Source organism: Lissotriton vulgaris, chromosome 10 (genome assembly GCF_964263255.1).
Source record: "Lissotriton vulgaris chromosome 10, aLisVul1.2, whole genome shotgun sequence".
Lineage (NCBI taxonomy): Eukaryota > Metazoa > Chordata > Amphibia > Caudata > Salamandridae > Lissotriton > Lissotriton vulgaris.
Window position 1 is genome coordinate 285,351,181 of NC_141698.1, and position 17,920 is coordinate 285,369,100.

The 17,920-nt window shown below is 46.3% G+C and overlaps 1 protein-coding gene across 1 annotated transcript in view; it reads right to left on the reverse strand.

Moving 5' to 3' along the window:
• LOC147685139 (uncharacterized) overlaps nucleotides 1-17,920 on the reverse strand; it is a 371,142-nt gene that overhangs the window by 127,011 nt on the left and 226,211 nt on the right. Inside the window, exon 4 of the mRNA XM_086941061.1 lies at nucleotides 10,203-10,301. Within this exon, the coding sequence (XP_086797187.1) occupies nucleotides 10,203-10,301 (99 nt within the window). The remainder of the gene's footprint in view (nucleotides 1-10,202; nucleotides 10,302-17,920) is intronic.

Below are 17,920 nucleotides of genomic sequence, written 5' to 3' on the forward strand. Positions count from 1 at the left end.
CTCCTCGCTTTCCCAAGTTAAGACCTGGTTTTCCCTGGCTTAATTTTGGCACTACCTCCTATTTATGCTGCCCTTGTAAATAGGGGGCAGCGTCAAAATCAATGGGTGTTGCGGTATAAAGCCCACCGCAACACCCACTGCCCACCCCTTTCACGCTAGGCATTTTGTGACAGGGGACCTAATTTACAAGGCAGAGTTAAGCCATGTTAAGTGGCTTAACGCTGCCTAGTAAATAAGGCAAAACCTCTATTGCCATGGAAACATTGCAAAAAGTAATGTTCCCATGGAGATAGGGGCTTCTAAATATCCCCCTAAAATCCATAGTAATTAGAGTATTTGTTTTGTGTGCACGCGTGTATTTTTTTCTGAATTACTGCTTTAATGTTTGAAATTTAAATCATAGAAATTGCTTGGGGGTCCAGCTTCCAGCGGTGACTCAGTGGGGGTCCACAGGATACAAAAGTTTGGGAACCACTGATCTAGAGCCCTGAGGAAGTTAAACAATTTCTTGTTTGAAAGAAACACGTTGGCTGAACGACTTGTATATTTATATCATGAAATGATACTACGAGGAAATAGGACATAAAATGTGTTATTTTGAGATACGCATTTACATTATCATTTGAATCTGAATACTTTCCTGGTGCACCATTCCATTTAAAATATCACTATACCAAAGTAAGGTATAGTGTTTACGGAGTCCAGTGGAACCCCAAAGGTAGGCAGAGGTAAAAGTAGATAATACCTTACTCTCTATTTGTGGTAGTGTGAGAGAGCAGTAAGGCTTTATCAGAGGGTAGTGTTAAGCATTTATTGTACACACCCAGGCAAGAAATGAGGTCACACATTCAAAGAATAAACTCAGACCAATTTTGTTTGTAAAAATATTATTTAGTTATTTCATTTCTAGAACCAATCCAGGCCTGGTGCAGGTAAGTGACGTAATACTTTGCAATATTTATGCAGTTCAATACAGTTTGAATGCAGTTGAAAGCAATTGGATTGGCTATAGGTAAGGCATTTGTTTACAAAACTGTTTGAATTACTTTTCAAGTTTCTTTTCACATTACTTATTAAATTACTGTTTCTACTCAGAGTGATATGCCTAGATATCACACTGGACATTTCCTAGAAAAAAGGTAAGTAAATCAGTTTCTTAGGGTTTCATACAAACCTACCCCACTTCTAGTACTTCGGTTTTGGAGCTGGTATTCTGGGGTTAGAACCAGTGTTCCCCCAGCGTCGAGGATGCACTCTCAAAGCACCCTCAGCTGCACTAGCGTGGCCAGGTGCAAAGTACTGAGGCCTAATGTTATCCAATTGGGGATGGGGGCCTCTGGTTGGTGGCTGCTCACGAGCAGGCTACAAGGTTGTGGAAGTAAAGCTACTGGACTTAAGCTCACGGCAAAAGAGGGTCAGAGTTAGTACACAAGGTGCACCCCCCAGCGGCACATGGGCGGCGGGGTGCAGGGTGCTGTTTTGGCATCGGGTGCCCTGTTTTTATTAGGGATTGCCAGTTTTGGATTTTGGCTGCAGGCTCGGTCCAGGAAGTCTTCTGGGAGGAACCAACAGCTGGGCAGGTAAGTTGGAAGGTTCTGGGACGCAAGTGTACCTTGGGTTCTCTTCTCCAAGGCACATGGCAGCTGAATGCAGGGGTGTCTTCTGAGGTCGGATTTCACCTTACCGGGCTACTCTGGGTGGGGCTCCGTGCAGAGGCTGCAGGAAACGTTGGGCAGTTCTGGAGGGGTCAACCCACAGTGAACTCAGACTCTGGAGAGCTAGGGGACTTCGTTGGGACCGGTGGGCCCCCCAGATTCGTGCCATAGGCTTCTGGTGCAGTGGTGGTTTTGGCATCAGGGTCCTTTGTCCTAAGCAGGCTCAGAGTCTGTCTTGGGAGTGTGTTTTGAAAAGCGCTGCTGTACACAGGAGATCCGGTCTTTGTTGAAGGCAGTCAGTCCTCCCAGGGGTTCTGGAGGTTGCTGGCTGCAGGAAAAGGCAACTTTTGGCACAGGATCTCTGGATACTACGGACGGACCGGTAGGGCTGGGGCCAAGTCAGTTGTTCTCTACAGTCTCCTCTGCTGGGCATCTTCTTTTGTATTCCTCCTTTGTAGGTTGAAGGAATCTAACTTTTTGGTTCAGGGCTGCCCCCTAAATACTGTATATATAGGGCGTTTTAGGGGGCTACTGACCTTATGGTGACTACACCCTTGGTGTGCTCACACCACTTGGGGTAGTGAACACAATCCCTAATCCTGATTGGAGTGCCTGCCATCTGCAAGAGTGGGCTACACCTCTCCTCCCCACCTAAGGGGTAGGGTTGGCAGAGGTGGGCACACGTTCTGGGCTGTTCTAATTTTTCCCGCCTGTCGTCCCACCGAAAAGGAGGGTCGACAGGAAGGAGGCCTGCTCCTGATAGCCGGAGACTGGGTTGATATTTTGGCATGGTTGGAGTCATTGGTTCGAAAATGTGTAGCCCCTGTGGTGGAAAAGCTCCACTCGCTAGAGCTTATTATCAGGCAGGTGCTAAAACAGTAAATATCACCGCAGTTCAACAGCCACCTGAACACATCCAGATGATTAATCCTGATGATAGTTCTGCTTGTGTGGTGTCTTCCCACAGACCATGGAACAGTGATAGGCCATTTGCTCTGTCAGGCGCCAGGGGGCCTGCCCTATTCACAGATGGATATGGTTGGGACCAGAGAGCCAGGAGGCAAAGGCCACAAGTAATGGATCTACGAATAGGGCTTACAGTCATTTCAACAGAGGGCTCGACTTCTTGCCAAAGGTTCCAATTTGCAGGTGCAAATCCGAATGAATCTTCCTCCAGTCTGCAGCCCTTTCATAGCTGTCCTTACGGAGCACCTTACCCCCCGGAGCTCTAGTAAACAATCCTTTGTTGACCTTAAAAATAAAGTCTGTCATTGGTTGGTACAAAACACAAATTGTAGCATATCTGAATATGATGATATTCTGTTAGTAAGGAGGGTGTGCTGGGTTGGTCCTATGACCAAGAGCATCAATGGGATTGTGATATCAATTGTAGGAGCCCTGGTTTAACTAAACGGTTGAAGTAGAGTGCGATAGGGATTTGTATAAACTTCTATATACTTGGTCAGCCTAGGATTCTTTTACAGACCCCCTTCAATTGGAGCAGAGAAGAGTCTTTGGTGTACCACCACAAAGGGTAATTGATGACAACAGACCATCAGTTCTGATTTCCAAAAGAGTTTTACCCGTATTTGATCTAGATGGCCTGGAAAGACGCCCAGTTTTAGTCAGCAGCTGTAGTGCTCTCCCAGCCATTGAGCTGGCTAGGGAGGTTAGTTCTTGTTGGGAGCCAGCTGGAGTAAAGCTCTTGCTAATCACACCCTCCTATTCTGAGCTTGCTCATTTTAGTCTGTTTGTACGTTCTTCTAAGTGCAAGGATCCACCTTCAATTCTACTGGCAGCTCCAAGTCATCTTGAATTAGATGTCCCTTACCCCCGATCACTTAATTTAGCAGGGTTTCAATGATGAATGCCTTTGGTGCAGAGTTGCTCGGGTTTATTCATGATCCATGCTGCATTTGATAGTAAAATTGCGGCAGACGCTTGGCTTGAGCACTTTCCCCATGTGTATGCTGGGGAAAAAGCCTGTGAACTGACCAGTCAACATTCAATAGATAATTGACCTCAGCTGAAGTATTATCCCACACTAAATCTGCAGGCGAGAAAGTTAGGTGGAATTGTGATAAGCTCCTTGATGTGGCCCCTGTTGAATCCCTCACTGATTTAGAGCACCAATAGGTACCTTGTATATATTGGGCATAGAGATCTCCAAAGCCTTGGATATGATTACTTCTAACAAGGCACCAGGAATGGACAAAGTGCCTGCCGACACTTTTTTTGTTCTTTGTTTTAATGCCCTATTGACTGGTGCACATATGATGACAAAGTGGGCCGGGGAGGAGATCATTCAACTTTTTAAAAACTGGCTGTAGGTCTTCACCCGCCAACTACAGAACAATTAGTCTCATCGTTAGTGCACAAAAATTGTTTGGTAGTTTTATTTTGAAGAGGCTGAGCAAATAGATGCCTGATGCAGACGTTTCAGCCCTGTTGCAAGCCAGCTTCAGAGATGGTATAGGTAAAATTGTTCAGGTTTTTCGCCTGCAGTTTCTGTACTGGAAGTATGCGTCTGAGGGAAGGCAGACTATATCATTTTTGTAGATCTCTGATCTGCTTTCAATGCATTTCCCAGAGAATCCTTATTGAGTAGGTTGGTGGAGATTGGGACCTCTGCTTATCTCTTAAAAGTCATCATTAGGTTAGATTCCTAGAACTATGCACAGGTTAGATGTGGTGAGTTAACTGACCCAAATCCTGTAAATCGGAGAGTGAGGCATGGGTGTGTATTGGCCCAAACCCTCTTGCTCCTCTACAATAGCGATGTAGTATCGCATCTGGAGAATAGCGAGGGTGATGTTCTGTGCCTAGCCGGGGTTAAGATCCTAGCCCTACTGTTTGCAGATGCAGATGATACCTTTTTGCTATCCAAATCCCCTAGGGGTATATAAACGCTCTAGAATTGATTTGGGGCCTTCTCCAGGCAGTGGGGAACGGAGATCGGGGTTAAGATCCTAGCCCTACTGTTTGCAGATGCAGATGATACCTTTTTGCTATCCAAATCCCCTAGGGGTATATAAACGCTCTAGAATTGATTTGGGGCCTTCTCCAGGCAGTGGGGAACGAAGATCAGACTCAGCAAGACCATATATATGGTATTCAATCTCTTAACATCCCGTACGAACCCTACCCGCAAAGATACAAGTTTGGAAAATATGTGGGTGTACAACTAACTGGGGGTCACTCTTTCAGAACATTTTGACTGGACATTTCATGTTCAGAAGCACAGACTTAAGCTCAAGCTATATTGTGAGGGTATTTTGAGGGCACAGCATACTTCTACATATCACCCAATCATCCCAGCCTTTGAGATCTGTAGGTGTAAGTCTCTGGGGCCTGATTATATGGTGGAGAAATGTGGGGCCATTTCGAGGTTAGGGCTTTTGAGTTAGTAGAAAAAAAGGTTCATGAGAAGCTTAAGTTACCTCCCAGCAAACACCCTCTCTGCCCACTACGGTTAGATTATGGGCTAAGGTGTGTTAATGATATTGTGGGCTTCAAACCACTACAGTATTGGTTGAGACTGTGGTTAGCTCCTGAGCTCATATCCTTCTGAAAGGCTCTAGAAGATGTAATGGTGCCGCCGAGGGCTAGTAAGAACGTCTGGCTTAGGGTTGTCAGAGCTAGTCTGAGGCAAATGGGGCTTGAGAATCTCATCTACACCAGCAGATGTTGTATCAGTCCCTAAACAGATATTAAAAGGTGCCTTTTGACACCACGTAGACCAGCATACCCTAAGCTCTTCTAGGGTGGGATCCCTCACTGCTTTCGCTTTTTTAGTTCGAAATGGACTATTGTCTGGAACCCTTTTTGGATGAGGTTGAGACTCCCTAAGAAAGAACTTTGCACATCAAATTCTGTTTAGGGATTATACCCATTTGTTCCTTTACTGCTGCATAGACGCGCAGAAACTCCCTCTCTCTATTAGAACGTATCCCTTCTGTTCTGGAGTGGTAGAAATAGTTGAACATGTACTTCTAGTTTGTGCACCCTACCACTGGTATAGGAAAAAGAGAATTTGTCTGTCGCAACCTGGGATTTAGAAACTACAAGACTGTGTTTTTTAGAAACGACATCAGGCAGTGTATCGTCCTTGCTGTCTCAAGGTTTTTGATGTACATGTAGAGGTTAAGACAGAAGAAGGTGTCCACGTGATGAAGTGTGCTTTCTCCTTGTTGTGTATTTAAATTTTGTATGTGAATTTTATCTTGGACCTTTTTCTTAACATGTATTGTGCCAGGATTTTATATGTACTATAAATTATAATCGAGATTTTATGCTTACATTGCTTTTATGTATTTTAAGCATGTACTTTTATAGTCGCTCAGCCGAAATAAAGATTCTTTGATCGAAATTATCCGACAGCCATAGAAGCCCACTTTTTTTCTTCACTTCAGTGAACAAAGTAGGGGGGTTTGGCAGACAGGTTTAGTTTAGTGTTAGCCAGCGTGCCAAACCTACCTTAGAAACAATATGTCCCTTGTGTGACTTGGAGTAGGACACCCATAGCTGATGCATCTTGCAGAAGGGTTTTATCTTGTTAATATAATACACTAGCACCCTCATGACCTCTAAAGTATGCAGAGCACATTCCACTACAGACTCTGGGTGCAGAAAGAAAACTGGAAGCTCTATTTTCCGATTAAGGTGAAAAATGAAAAATACTTTAGGGAGGAATTTGAGACTTGTTCTGAAAAACACCAACATGATGAACTTGAAAGGAAGGCTCTTTCAAGGTAAGAGAGTGTACCTCACAGCCTCGCCTGAGGGAAGTGATGGCTATAAAGAAAGCTACCATTCATGAAAACAAATTGCAAAATACCATTCATGAAAGCAATGGGCAAGAGTGTAGTGGTTTAAAAGGAGGGCCCCATGAGTCTTGTCGGAATGATATTAAGATTCTGCACAGGAGCAGGAAGCGTCCGGGGTGGGATAATCCTTTTGAAGCCTTCTATGGAAGCCTTAATGACTGGTATAAAGTATGTTGTCTATTTTGTAAGTAGGCGGCTACAGCAGCCAGATTTAATCAAATGGAAGTGTAGGCGAAGCCTGACCTCTACAGGTGAAGGAGGTAACAATGTCCTGCAGAGATGCTGAGAGAGGATTCATCTTTTCAGGAAGACAGTAGTGTATGAACAGTTTCCATTTGACAGTTCATCTTTTCAGGAAGACAGTAGTGTATGAACAGTTTCCATTTGACAGCACAGCAGGCTATGGTAGTTGTCCTCACGAGAATAGAGATGCATTCTTCCAGTAGGTTATGGTATTTAAACTCTAAGACCTCAGGAGCCAAATCGATAGGTTAAGCTTCTGAGAGTTGGGGTGCCTGAGAATGCTTGAGTGTTGCATAATAAGTACTGGGCTGTTGGGGAGTTTCTTGTTGACGCTCGAGCAAGGTAGTGTACCATGGTTGACGTGCACAGGTTGGTGCCACTAAGAGGAGAGTGAGCGATGTCTATCTCAGCCTCCGGGCCACAAACGGCAGGAGAGGCGAAAAGTGTAGGCAAACATCCCAGACCAATTCATCCATAGTGCATTTTCCCTAGACTGTGGGTGTGGTGGCTAGCACCGAAGTTTCAGCATATTTATTTATTATTTATTAAGTTTATATAGCGCGACAGCTACACGTAAGGGTTTCCCGGCGCTGAAAGACAAATACAGCAAAAAAACAGTCCAGAAAAGTTTTTGATCAAAAAGCCAGGTTTTAACGGCTCTGCGGAAGCGGATGTGGCAGTTCTCCATCCGCATATCCAAGGGAAGTGAGTTCCAGAGTCTGGGTCCCAAGATTGCAAAGGAGCCACCACCCATTCTCTAGAGTCTAAACTTAGGTATACAAAATAAGTGTTGAGACGAAGAACGGAGTGAGCGGGCAGGGGTATAGGGTGTGGTCAGGGCCTGAAGATTCAAGGGAGCAACTCCAGTCTTAATCTTGTGCATTTTAAACGACTGTCAAAACGGAGCCAATGAAGCTCCCTCAGGCGTTCAGTAATATGGTCTCGTTTCAGACAACCACAAAGAAGCCGGGCAGCAGCGTTTTGGACCAATTGGAGACGGCGTATGACCGCCGTGGTAGACCCCAGATAGAGCACGTTGCCGTAGTCCAACCTAGAAGTTACCAAGGCACTCACTACGGATCTCTGGGTGTTTGAAGGTAGTATGCAAAAGATTTTTCTCAGTCACCGTAAGATGGTAAAACAGGTGGCTGCTACTTTATGGCCTGATCTTTCATAGATAACCCCCTATCAATAATCACCCCAAGATTACGCACTCAATGTACCGGGGTAGGTAGGGAGCCCATGGCAGATAGCCAGTGCCTCGGGCTCCAGAGGTCAGGTTTATTACTGAGAACCAGAACCTCAGTCTTTCCGCTATTTAATTTGAGAAAATTACGATTCATCCAACAGGATATTTCGCTGAGACCAGATTGCAATAGGGAAGAGGAGGTAGGGTCAGCTTGGGATTAAGAAAAAACAATTTGGGAATCATCTGCATAAGTGAATAAATTCAAACCAGAACGTTGAGCAATGTGGGCCAAAGGAATAACGTAAAGATTGAAAAGAAGAGGGCTAAGGATTGAACCCTGGGGCACACCGTGAGGGGACAAATAAGTATTAGAAGTAGAAGTATGAGAAAAAATTTGGAAGGTACGGTCCGTCAGGAAGGATGTAAGCCAATCCAGAGCTTTGCCCCCAATGCCAAAGGAAGCTAGGTTATTAAGAATGATACTGTGTGAGACAGTATCAAAGGCTGCACTGAGATCAAGTAGTATCAGTGCAGCAGTTTCGCCACGATCCAGTAGCAGGCGGAGATTTTCTGTAACTCCTAGAAGGGTGGTTTCTGTAGAGAAACCCTGACGAAAACCTGAGTGAGAAGGATGTAAAAGATTGTTTGTTGCCACAAATTGTGCATGTTTGGCGGTGGCCAACAGGTCTATATGATGAAACCATCAACGTTGGCAGTATGGGAGTAGAACTTGGTGGTGGGGTTCCCATTCATGGACTTGTTAATGCGTCCTGCTGAGAAGGTCTGCCAGATCGTTGTCCACCCCAGGAATGTGATGGATGAGTAGGTGTAATCTGATGTAGTGCCCACCGCCAGGTGCTCCGGGCTACAATCGACAACTGTAGCGAAGGTGTGCATTTTAGGTTTTTGTACGGAAAACATTGCAGTCATGTTATCGGTTTGAACTAAGACTATTTTGTCCTCTATGAGAAGATGGAAGGACCGGAGAGCAAGCTGCATAGCAAGGAACTCCAGGTGATGATGTGGAGGAATTGCTGGACAGATGTTCACTTCCCCTGTACAGTAACGTGTTTGAGATGCACACCTCAGCTGGAAAACGAACTGTTTGTGGTGATGGTCTCATGTGGGGTCAGGTGTAGTAAGGGCCGCCTCTGCAGCAGGTTGTGTTACACCACTCCATAGAGCGATGTGTGTGGCCCCAAACCAAAACTACATTCTCTAGATGATCCTCCGACTGAGACTCCTTACAATGGGTGCATATGAAGTCTAGTGTGAGAAACTGTGTGTTTGCAAGATGATATTATTTCTAGCATTCGCATCACATTTCTGAGTGTTACTTGATGATCTGGCTGAAAAAATGTTAGGTTTTGAAATGCCAGAACTCTAGCTGGACTGGGGTAAGCTTTCTCCACTCATAAGTCTAGAATGGCCCAGAGAAAAGGTTACACTTGAAGGGGATGGAGGTGAGGTTTGGTGAGATTGATCGCAAAGCCTAGACTGTGCAAAGTCTGAATAGGGGTCTGGGTGTGCTCTAGGCATATCTGCTGCATGGCGCTCTTGAACAGCCATTAGCCTATGTAAGGAAACACATGGATGCCACTCCTCTGGAGATGAGATGCCACCACGGCCATAAATTTGGTAAAGACCCTGGGGAAGATGTAACCCCACACTGAAGCACTTTGAACTGGTAATGTGGTCTACGGGTAATGGGGTCCACTCAGCATAAACCACAGGTATCTTTGATGTACTGGGTGGATGGGTATGTGAAAGTAGGTTTCTTCAGATCGAAGTCTGTCATTAAGTCGCCTTGCTGCAGTAGTGGTATGACGTCTTGTAGAGTCTCCATCTTTCCATCTTTCTGCACTTCCTTCGCCACCAAGGCACTAACCATTAAATATTTTAGCTACTTTTTGAATGCTCATCTGTGCCTTACCCTTCTCCTATACCAGGCTGCAAGATGAAGTACCCACACCACTTCCAAATATGCCTCATCTCCCAAAGAGAGATGTTCCCACAGTCTTTGCTTTTTGCAGTAGCCTCCACCTAGATAAGACCGGATCCATGAAGGAACCCGGACTGTAAAGATTTTGGGGTAGATGATGGGTAAACAGTATGACAGAACACAAAACAGAGGTATATAGAACAATAGTCCACGACTGAAGGTAGAGAAAGCGCAAGTCAGCTTTAATGGACACAGAACAAAATACAGATCTATATATTATGCAGTTACACTAGTTTGCTCCATGAAATTCACTGTATTCTTAAAGAGCAGTCAATGAATATACTCACTGATGGGTACAAATACAGGAGGTATTCCTCTTACTGCACTGCAGAGCATTTTCCCTTCTTCCAGCAAGGCCACAAGTTTGGGCTTTGGAAAATCATAACCTAAGAGAAAAAATGACACAATCGAGTGATATACTGTTCTTTATGGTACCAATATACAAGTGATAATGACCTAGACCTTACCATTAATTATTTGTATGCAACAGTGGTTCGCAAGCATGATTAGTCTCAGATCCACAAACTGTGGATTACTTCTAGGAATCCATAGCTTTGAATATTGAAACCATTTAATGCAGGTTGACACGCATACAGAAGAATGAGTTATTGCTATGGTACATGCATGTGAACGAAGCAAGAATGTTCCTAGGTAATGTCTCCTAGAGGTTTCCCACAGCTGAGACAAATGCACAGTTGAGACAAATGTTGATAAGGGGAGATTAAGACAGGGGCGAGGGAATGCAGACTGGGCACAAACATGTACCTTCTTTAAGTATTATTGGGACAGAAAGTCCCTCGCATGGACAGGGATATGTATACCCATGCCCGAGTGTCCCAATTGCAATGATCTCAAGATCTCCGGTACTTATTTGTTGTCTAAAACATTACATGCATGTGGGCCATGACATAGGCCTATTTCACTGATTGAGGTCGCTTTGGACTGAGATGGGACGACCAAAGCGCTACCCTCAATAGTGGTGAAATACTCCTGCTTTTGCCAGGAGTTTAGCAGCACGAGCACACTGCATACCGTATAGTGAACAGTACAAGAGAACAGGCCTTCCTACCTGTGTCACAGGATCACTCACGTAAAGATGTGCTATTTTGTGCTTAACTCACCCTTGGTGTACATAAGGTTCGAATGCAGTGATGGTCAGATAAGTCTGTTAAATTCATGTATTGGGTGTGTATGTGCCTGTGAATGGTACAATTCATGGGTGATGTCACTGACCATGTCATGAGTGATTTAATATGTGACGTCATCAGCAGTGCATTGCAGGCGCGCAAGTTATAGTGAGTCCAACTAACTATAACGTGGGAATTTCAATTGTTTTAGGTCAGTAAAATTTCCAGCTAACTATAACTGGTGCGAAACCTATGGTTTTTTCAGTGAATTTAATAGGTTTTTTAAATGCTAATTCCCAACTATAACTGGTGTGAAACCTATGGTTTTTTCAGTGAATTTCATAGGTTTTTCAATAGCAAATTTCTATAGCTATGAAATGTAATATTTTTTTAAATGAATCCTATATTGTATATTTATGTAATACTAATTTTTTTATGTATATTGTTCATGGTTTTTTTTTGCCTTGGAGCGCTCCCGGTGCGGGTACCAGGCGCTCCCCCCGCGAAAATATATATATTTTTTTTCTGGCATATATGCCCCTCCTAAACTCCCCTCAGAAAACCTAGAGGGTCAGGGGGTGTCTACTGTGCCCCTTTTTACCCATTCCCAAAGTTGTTTGTCCTCCATCTTGTGTCTCAATTCGACCGAAACACAAAATGGCGGACTCCCGTAGCGCTCCCAGTACGCATACCGGGGCGCGCACCGGTAAGCGCTCCCAAAAATAATGTGGGACATGAAATTACATAAAAACCACTGGACAGACTTTCACCAAATATAGAATAGACCCTACTACATACCAGTCCCTACCATTATCCCACATTTGATGGTATTCCATTGAGCCATTTGGGCTGTAGCCCTGTCTAAATATCCTGAGGTAAATTACATGACAAAAACACATATGAAAGTGTTAGAATTTTCAACCAATTAAAATGTTACTTTCATATCCTACTTTTTTTTCGTGACATTTGATTGGTTATGCACATGAATATAAATGAAAAATGAGAGGGAAACACGGCCATTTTGACTACAACTACCTGGAATACATCTTTAAAAGATTTCCTCATTTATCTTCATCACCTTTCTATAAGGTAAGTTATAAATTTGTGAAGGGGCACTTTAAGTTCATTTATAAAAACGTTTTCTGACAGTTATTTACTGTCCCTCTGTTATAATTACAGATTCAGATAGGCTTCTCTGTTATAGTTATGGATTGAATTAGGCTTCTCTGGTATAATTATGAATTATATTAGGCTTCTTCACATACACTTTTTTATATTTCTACTTCCTACCTCATACCATACACTACCCAAAGATAACTTCACTGTTTATAACCAACAAGTAGCTGTCTGAACTTAAACCCAACAGTGCCCTATCTCTACGGATATATTTATTTTTTATGCAATTTACAGCAAGAAAATGGAAGGAGAACAAAATAAAATTAATATTTCAATTGAAATGGATATGGAGAACAATCCTAAGGAAGAGATTGATGAATTAGACTTTTTGGATCAGTCTCTGGACCAAGACTTACTTAATTGTGTGGAAGAAATTGAATCATGGAATCCAAATGAGGACATACCTGATGAAATAATGTTGCAAATTCTTTTAGATTTAGAAAAATCACAGCAATACATTTTTTTTTAAAAATTAAAAATTGTTCGAGACATTATTCTTTTTTATATGTAAATTTTGAAACCGTACCAAAATAGATAGAATATAAAGTGAGACTTATAGTATACGGTACAACTTTTTTATGTTGCATAGTAATTTTGCTCATAGTTCTTCCTTTCTCCCACTAAATTATCTCCAATGTGTATTTAACATCTCTTTATCATCTCCTGCCTCCATGTTGTTTCTGCTTTCCTGACAGACTATGGTATGAATTCCATATACCACAATAACTTCTGTAACATGCAAGATATCTACAAAGGAGACGGTGTACATTAAATTTTAGACTCTGCATTGGTACCTACATGTTGGTACTTAAATAAAAAAATTTTTTTAAAAAAACCCAAAAAGAACAATTTTATTAATAAACTTACATATTTTGAAAAGTCTGTCATTCTTTTTTCCCCATGGTACGCTCCCCGGTGCGCGTACCGGGCGCTCCCCCCGCCCAAATAAAAAAATAAAACATTTTTTTTTGCCCCGCGGGGCCCTTTTATAGCCCCCACATCAAACCTAGGGGGTCTGGGGGGATCTACCCTGCCCCCTTATGGTCATTTTCCCCTTTGTTTTTGCCACCTCTTGTGTCTCGATTCTACCGAGAAACAAAATGGCGTCCGCTCCGGACTGTTTAGAATGTTTACAGACACCCGAGAGCCAATCAGGTTTTCGTGCGTAAGTCGCGTGGCGCGTACCGGGGCGCTGCCATAGAAATATATATATTTTTTTGAACCTAAATTACTCAAAAACCACTGGAGCACATATCTTGAGACATAGCAAAGGGACATCCGGCTACCAGTCCCTACAATTTTGCCAAGCTTCGTGCAAATCCATTCAGCCGTTCGGGCTAAAAGTGAGTTCGACCGCCCAATGGAAATTAACATGGGGAAAACACGTTTTGGGACCCCCCTTTTCTCACGAATCCCCCCGAAACTTTCAGGGAAGGACCGGAGCGGAGCGCGTCACCTACTTTGAGAAATTTGCGAAGATTCGTCCACCGGCGCCAAAGTTATTCCCAATAGAATGTTGCAGATTTCCTATGGAAAGTAGATCCTAACTATAACTACCTACTGGCGACCGCCAGTAGGAGATATATATATATATATATATATATATATATATACACACACACATATAAAGCTATAAGACATTCCTATGGCAGGCCTTGACAATCCTGAAGGCAGAGTGCTTGGTTTTGTGAGAGAGGCTGCCCAAGCATGAGCTGAGCCCCTCTGCAGCTTTTGGAATCCCTTCCTTATAGCTGTTCTATGATACAGCCATACCATATACTCTTAAGTGCATTATAGCCTCCTGGTCAATGCTAACTTTGGAATGGCTGCATCAAAACATGTGTTTGGTGTCAAACCCACAAGTTACTTACCTTCGGTAACGATATATCTGTAAGAAACAGTAGTTAGTATTAGATTCCTTACCTTAGAATATCCCCAGGTGTCAGACTGGATCCGGAAACTTGAGCGTAGCAGTACCCTTGCGCGTCGGTAGGCGTCGTCTGCGGCTCCGCGTCCGTGTCGTTGGCGCCGGCATGACGTCGCTTGAGTACTCAGACGCCGCCCTCGCGTGCGGACGTCAGTTCTTATACACAGCTTCAGAGCCATGATAAAAACCAGCACTGGTGCCATGAAACTAGGGCCCTGAAAGGGGATGACCTTAACCTTAGATATTGGTTCGCAGAACGGGGAGGACGGGCGGGGCGGTAAGGAATCCAATACTAACTACTGTTTCTTACAGATATATCGTTACCGAAGGTAAGTAACTTGTGCATCTGAAAGAAACAGGTTAGTGTTAGATTCCTTACCTTAGAATAGATACCCCAGCAATACCAACCCAGGTGGTGGGTCTGCGAACCAATAATCACACCAGAAAGTCCTGGAGGACGGAACGGCCAAAGAAGCCATCCCTCCGGACTTGGCTGTTCAGGCAGTAGTGTCATGCGAACGTGTGCAACGAGGCCCACGTAGCTACCGGACAGATGTCCTGCAAGGGGACTCCCCGGCCCAGGGCAGTAGTAGCAGCCGTGGCCCGAGTGGAATGGGCCCTCAGCCCAACAGGAGGCTCCTTTTTAGCCATGGAGTAGCATACCTTGATGCATAACACAACCCACCGAGAGATGGTCCGCTTGTGCACCGCCCGACCTTTCTTAGCGCCCACGTAACCAACAAAGAGTTGGTCATCCATCCGGAACTGGCGTGTGCGATCCAAATAGAAAGAGAGCGCACGTTTTGGGTCCAGACGGTGGAGCCTCTCTTCCTCTTTCGAGGGATGTGGAGGCGGAAAGAATGTGGGCAAGGTGATGGACTGCCCCATGTGGAAGGCTGGGACTACCTTGGGCAGGAAAGAGGGTCTTGTCCGCAACACAACCTTGTCCGGATGGACAGAAAGGAAAGGAGGCTTGGAGGAAAGAGCCTAGATCTCATTCACTCTCCTGGCAGAGGTGATGGCAACCAGGAAAGCAGTCTTAAGAGTAAGAAGACAGAGAGGACAGTAATGAAGCGGCTCAAAAGGAGCACACATCAGGTAGGTCAGAACCAGGTTCAAGTCCCACTAGGGCATCACGAAAGGAACAGGGGGAAACATATGAGTGATGCCCTTCAAGAACCTATTTACAATCAGGGACTTGAACAACGAAGGCTGATCAGGTAGCCTTAAGAAGGCGGAAAGGGCAGAAAGGTAGACCTTGATAGTGCCCAGAGCAGAGCCAGGCTGGGCAAGAGAAAGAAGGAAGAGGAGAACCTCAGAAAGGGGGGCAGAGAGTGGATCCACAGCCTTTGCTGTGCACCATGCCACAAATCTGTTCCACCTGCAGGTGTATACCGGCTTTGTGGAGGGACGCCTGGCTGCCAGAATCACATTACAAACTTCAGCAGGCAAGTCAAATGGCCTCAACTGTCGCTGCTCAATCTCCAAGCATGGAGGTGGAGACTGGACAGGTTCGGGTGGAGGACCGTCCCCTGCTGCTGCGACAGAAGGTCCTCCTGAAGAGGCAGACGAATCGGGGAAATCAACAGACATGCCGAGTAGCTCGGGATACCAGTATCTTCGTGCCCAGTCCGGAGCCACAAGGATAACTTGGGCCCGGTAGCGTCTGATCTTCAGCACTCTGGGCAGAAGTGGTATAGGCGAAAGGCGTAAAACAGACCGCAGCTCCACTTGCGACAAAAAGCGTCTCCTAGCGAGTGCCGCCTTGGAAATTCCAACACACAGAACTGATGACATTGCGCGTTCTCTTCTGTGGCGAATAGATTTAACAAAGGCTCTCCCCACTGCTGAAAGAGGCCTTTCACCACGTCAGTTCAGACGCCATTCGTGATCCATCATGCAGAGACGGCTGAGTTTGTCCGCCCTGGCATTCAGCGAACCTGCCAGGTGTTGAACCACCAGGGTCACGCCCTGATGTTCCAGCCACTGCCAGAGGCGCAGAGCCTCCTGGCATAGGGTCCACGACCCCACCCCGCCCTGTGTGTTGCAGTACCACATGGCGGTGGTGTTGTCCGTGAACACCTGCACTACACTCCCCCGGACAGAAGGGAGGAATGCCTTCTGTGCAAGTCGGATCGCCAGCAGCTCCAGAAGATTGATGTGGAGCCAAGACTCCGACGGAGACCAGAGGCCTCTGATCTCCGCCTCTCCCATGTGGCCCCCCAGCCCGGGAGGGACGCCTCCGTCACAACTACGTGCTCCGGTTGGGGTAGGGAGAGGGATCTGCCGCTGACCCAATCGCGGTCCGTGAGCCACCACTGCAACTGTCTTGCAGTGCCCTCCGAGATCAAGACATGGTCGGACAAGTTGCCCTGATGGTAGGCCCACTGAAACTTCAAGTCCCACTGCAGAGCCCGCAACCGCCACCTGGCGTGATGTCCCAGAAGGATGCAGGAGGGCTGAATATCCCGAACCCACTGTTCGGGAGATTAAACCCGAAACCGCGCCAAGTCTAGAACCGCTCCGATGAAGAGGAGCTTCTGAGAGGGACACAGGTGTGACTTCGGCACATTGATGGAGAGCCCCAGCAGGTGCAGGAGGTTGGCCGTAGTCTGGAGGTGGCTGACGACTGTCTGGGGGCGAGCCCGCATTCAACAACCAGTCGTCGAGGTAGGGGAAGACTGAAACCCCTAACCTGCGCAGATGAGCTGCGACCACCGCCATCACTTTCGTGAACGCCCGTGGGGTGCTGGTAAGGCCGAAGGGAAGCACGGTAAACTGAAAGTGCTCGTGGCCTACCGTGAACCGCAGGTAATGCCGGTGGGCCGGCAGGACGGGGATATGAAAATAAGCGTCCTGCAAGTCCAACGCTACCATCCAGTCTCCTGGGTCCAGGGCAGCTAAGACCGGACCCAGTGTCAGCATCTTGAACTTCTCCTTCCGGAGGAAGCCTTTGACGTTCCGCAGGTCCAAGATAGGGCGTAGGCCCCATTTGCCCTTCTTGGGTACCAGAAAGTAGTGGGAGTAACAACCACACCCTACTTCTGGCCCAGGAACTCGCTCGATGGCCCCCTTGGCCAGGAGGACCATAACTTCCTCTTGTAGAAGTTTCAAGTGATCCCCCCGCGACGCGGTGGTACTGCGGTGGCATGGCTGGAGGGGTCGCCTCGAAGGGGAGGGAGTAGCCCCTTCGGACGATTTGCAGCACCCACCTGTCTGTGGTGACAGTGCGCTAGTGGAGGTGGTAATGGCGAACCCTGCCCCCCCCCCCACTCCCCCTGGCGTCACATGGGCCTGAAATCTCAGAGAAGGAGGGTTTTGAGGCGAACGCTGCAGGGGCAGGTGTGGACTGGCCTCGCGGTTGTCCCCGACCGCCGCCGCAACTGCGGTTTCCATGTCTGCCACCGCGCTGGATGGTTGTCTGCGGCCCGTGGCTGTCAGGACGTGTGGGGGGGCCCTTCCTTAGCCACGAAAGGAGCGAAAGGCAGCCGTTTGCTGGCGCGGGGACGAGAGGCCCAAGGACTTGGCCGTAGCCCTGGAGTCCTTAAAGCGCTCAAGCGCATGGTCTGCCTTGTCGCCAAAGAGGCGACGGCCATCAAACGGCATGTCCATAAGGGTTTTTTGGACATCAGACGATAAGTTGGCGGACCTCAACCAGGGGTGGCGACGAATCGCCACTGTCGCTGCCATCGCTCTGCCCAGTGAGTCCGTGGTATCTAGCCCACACCGGATGGAATACCGCGCAGCATCTCGACCCTTTGCAAGGGCTTGGGCA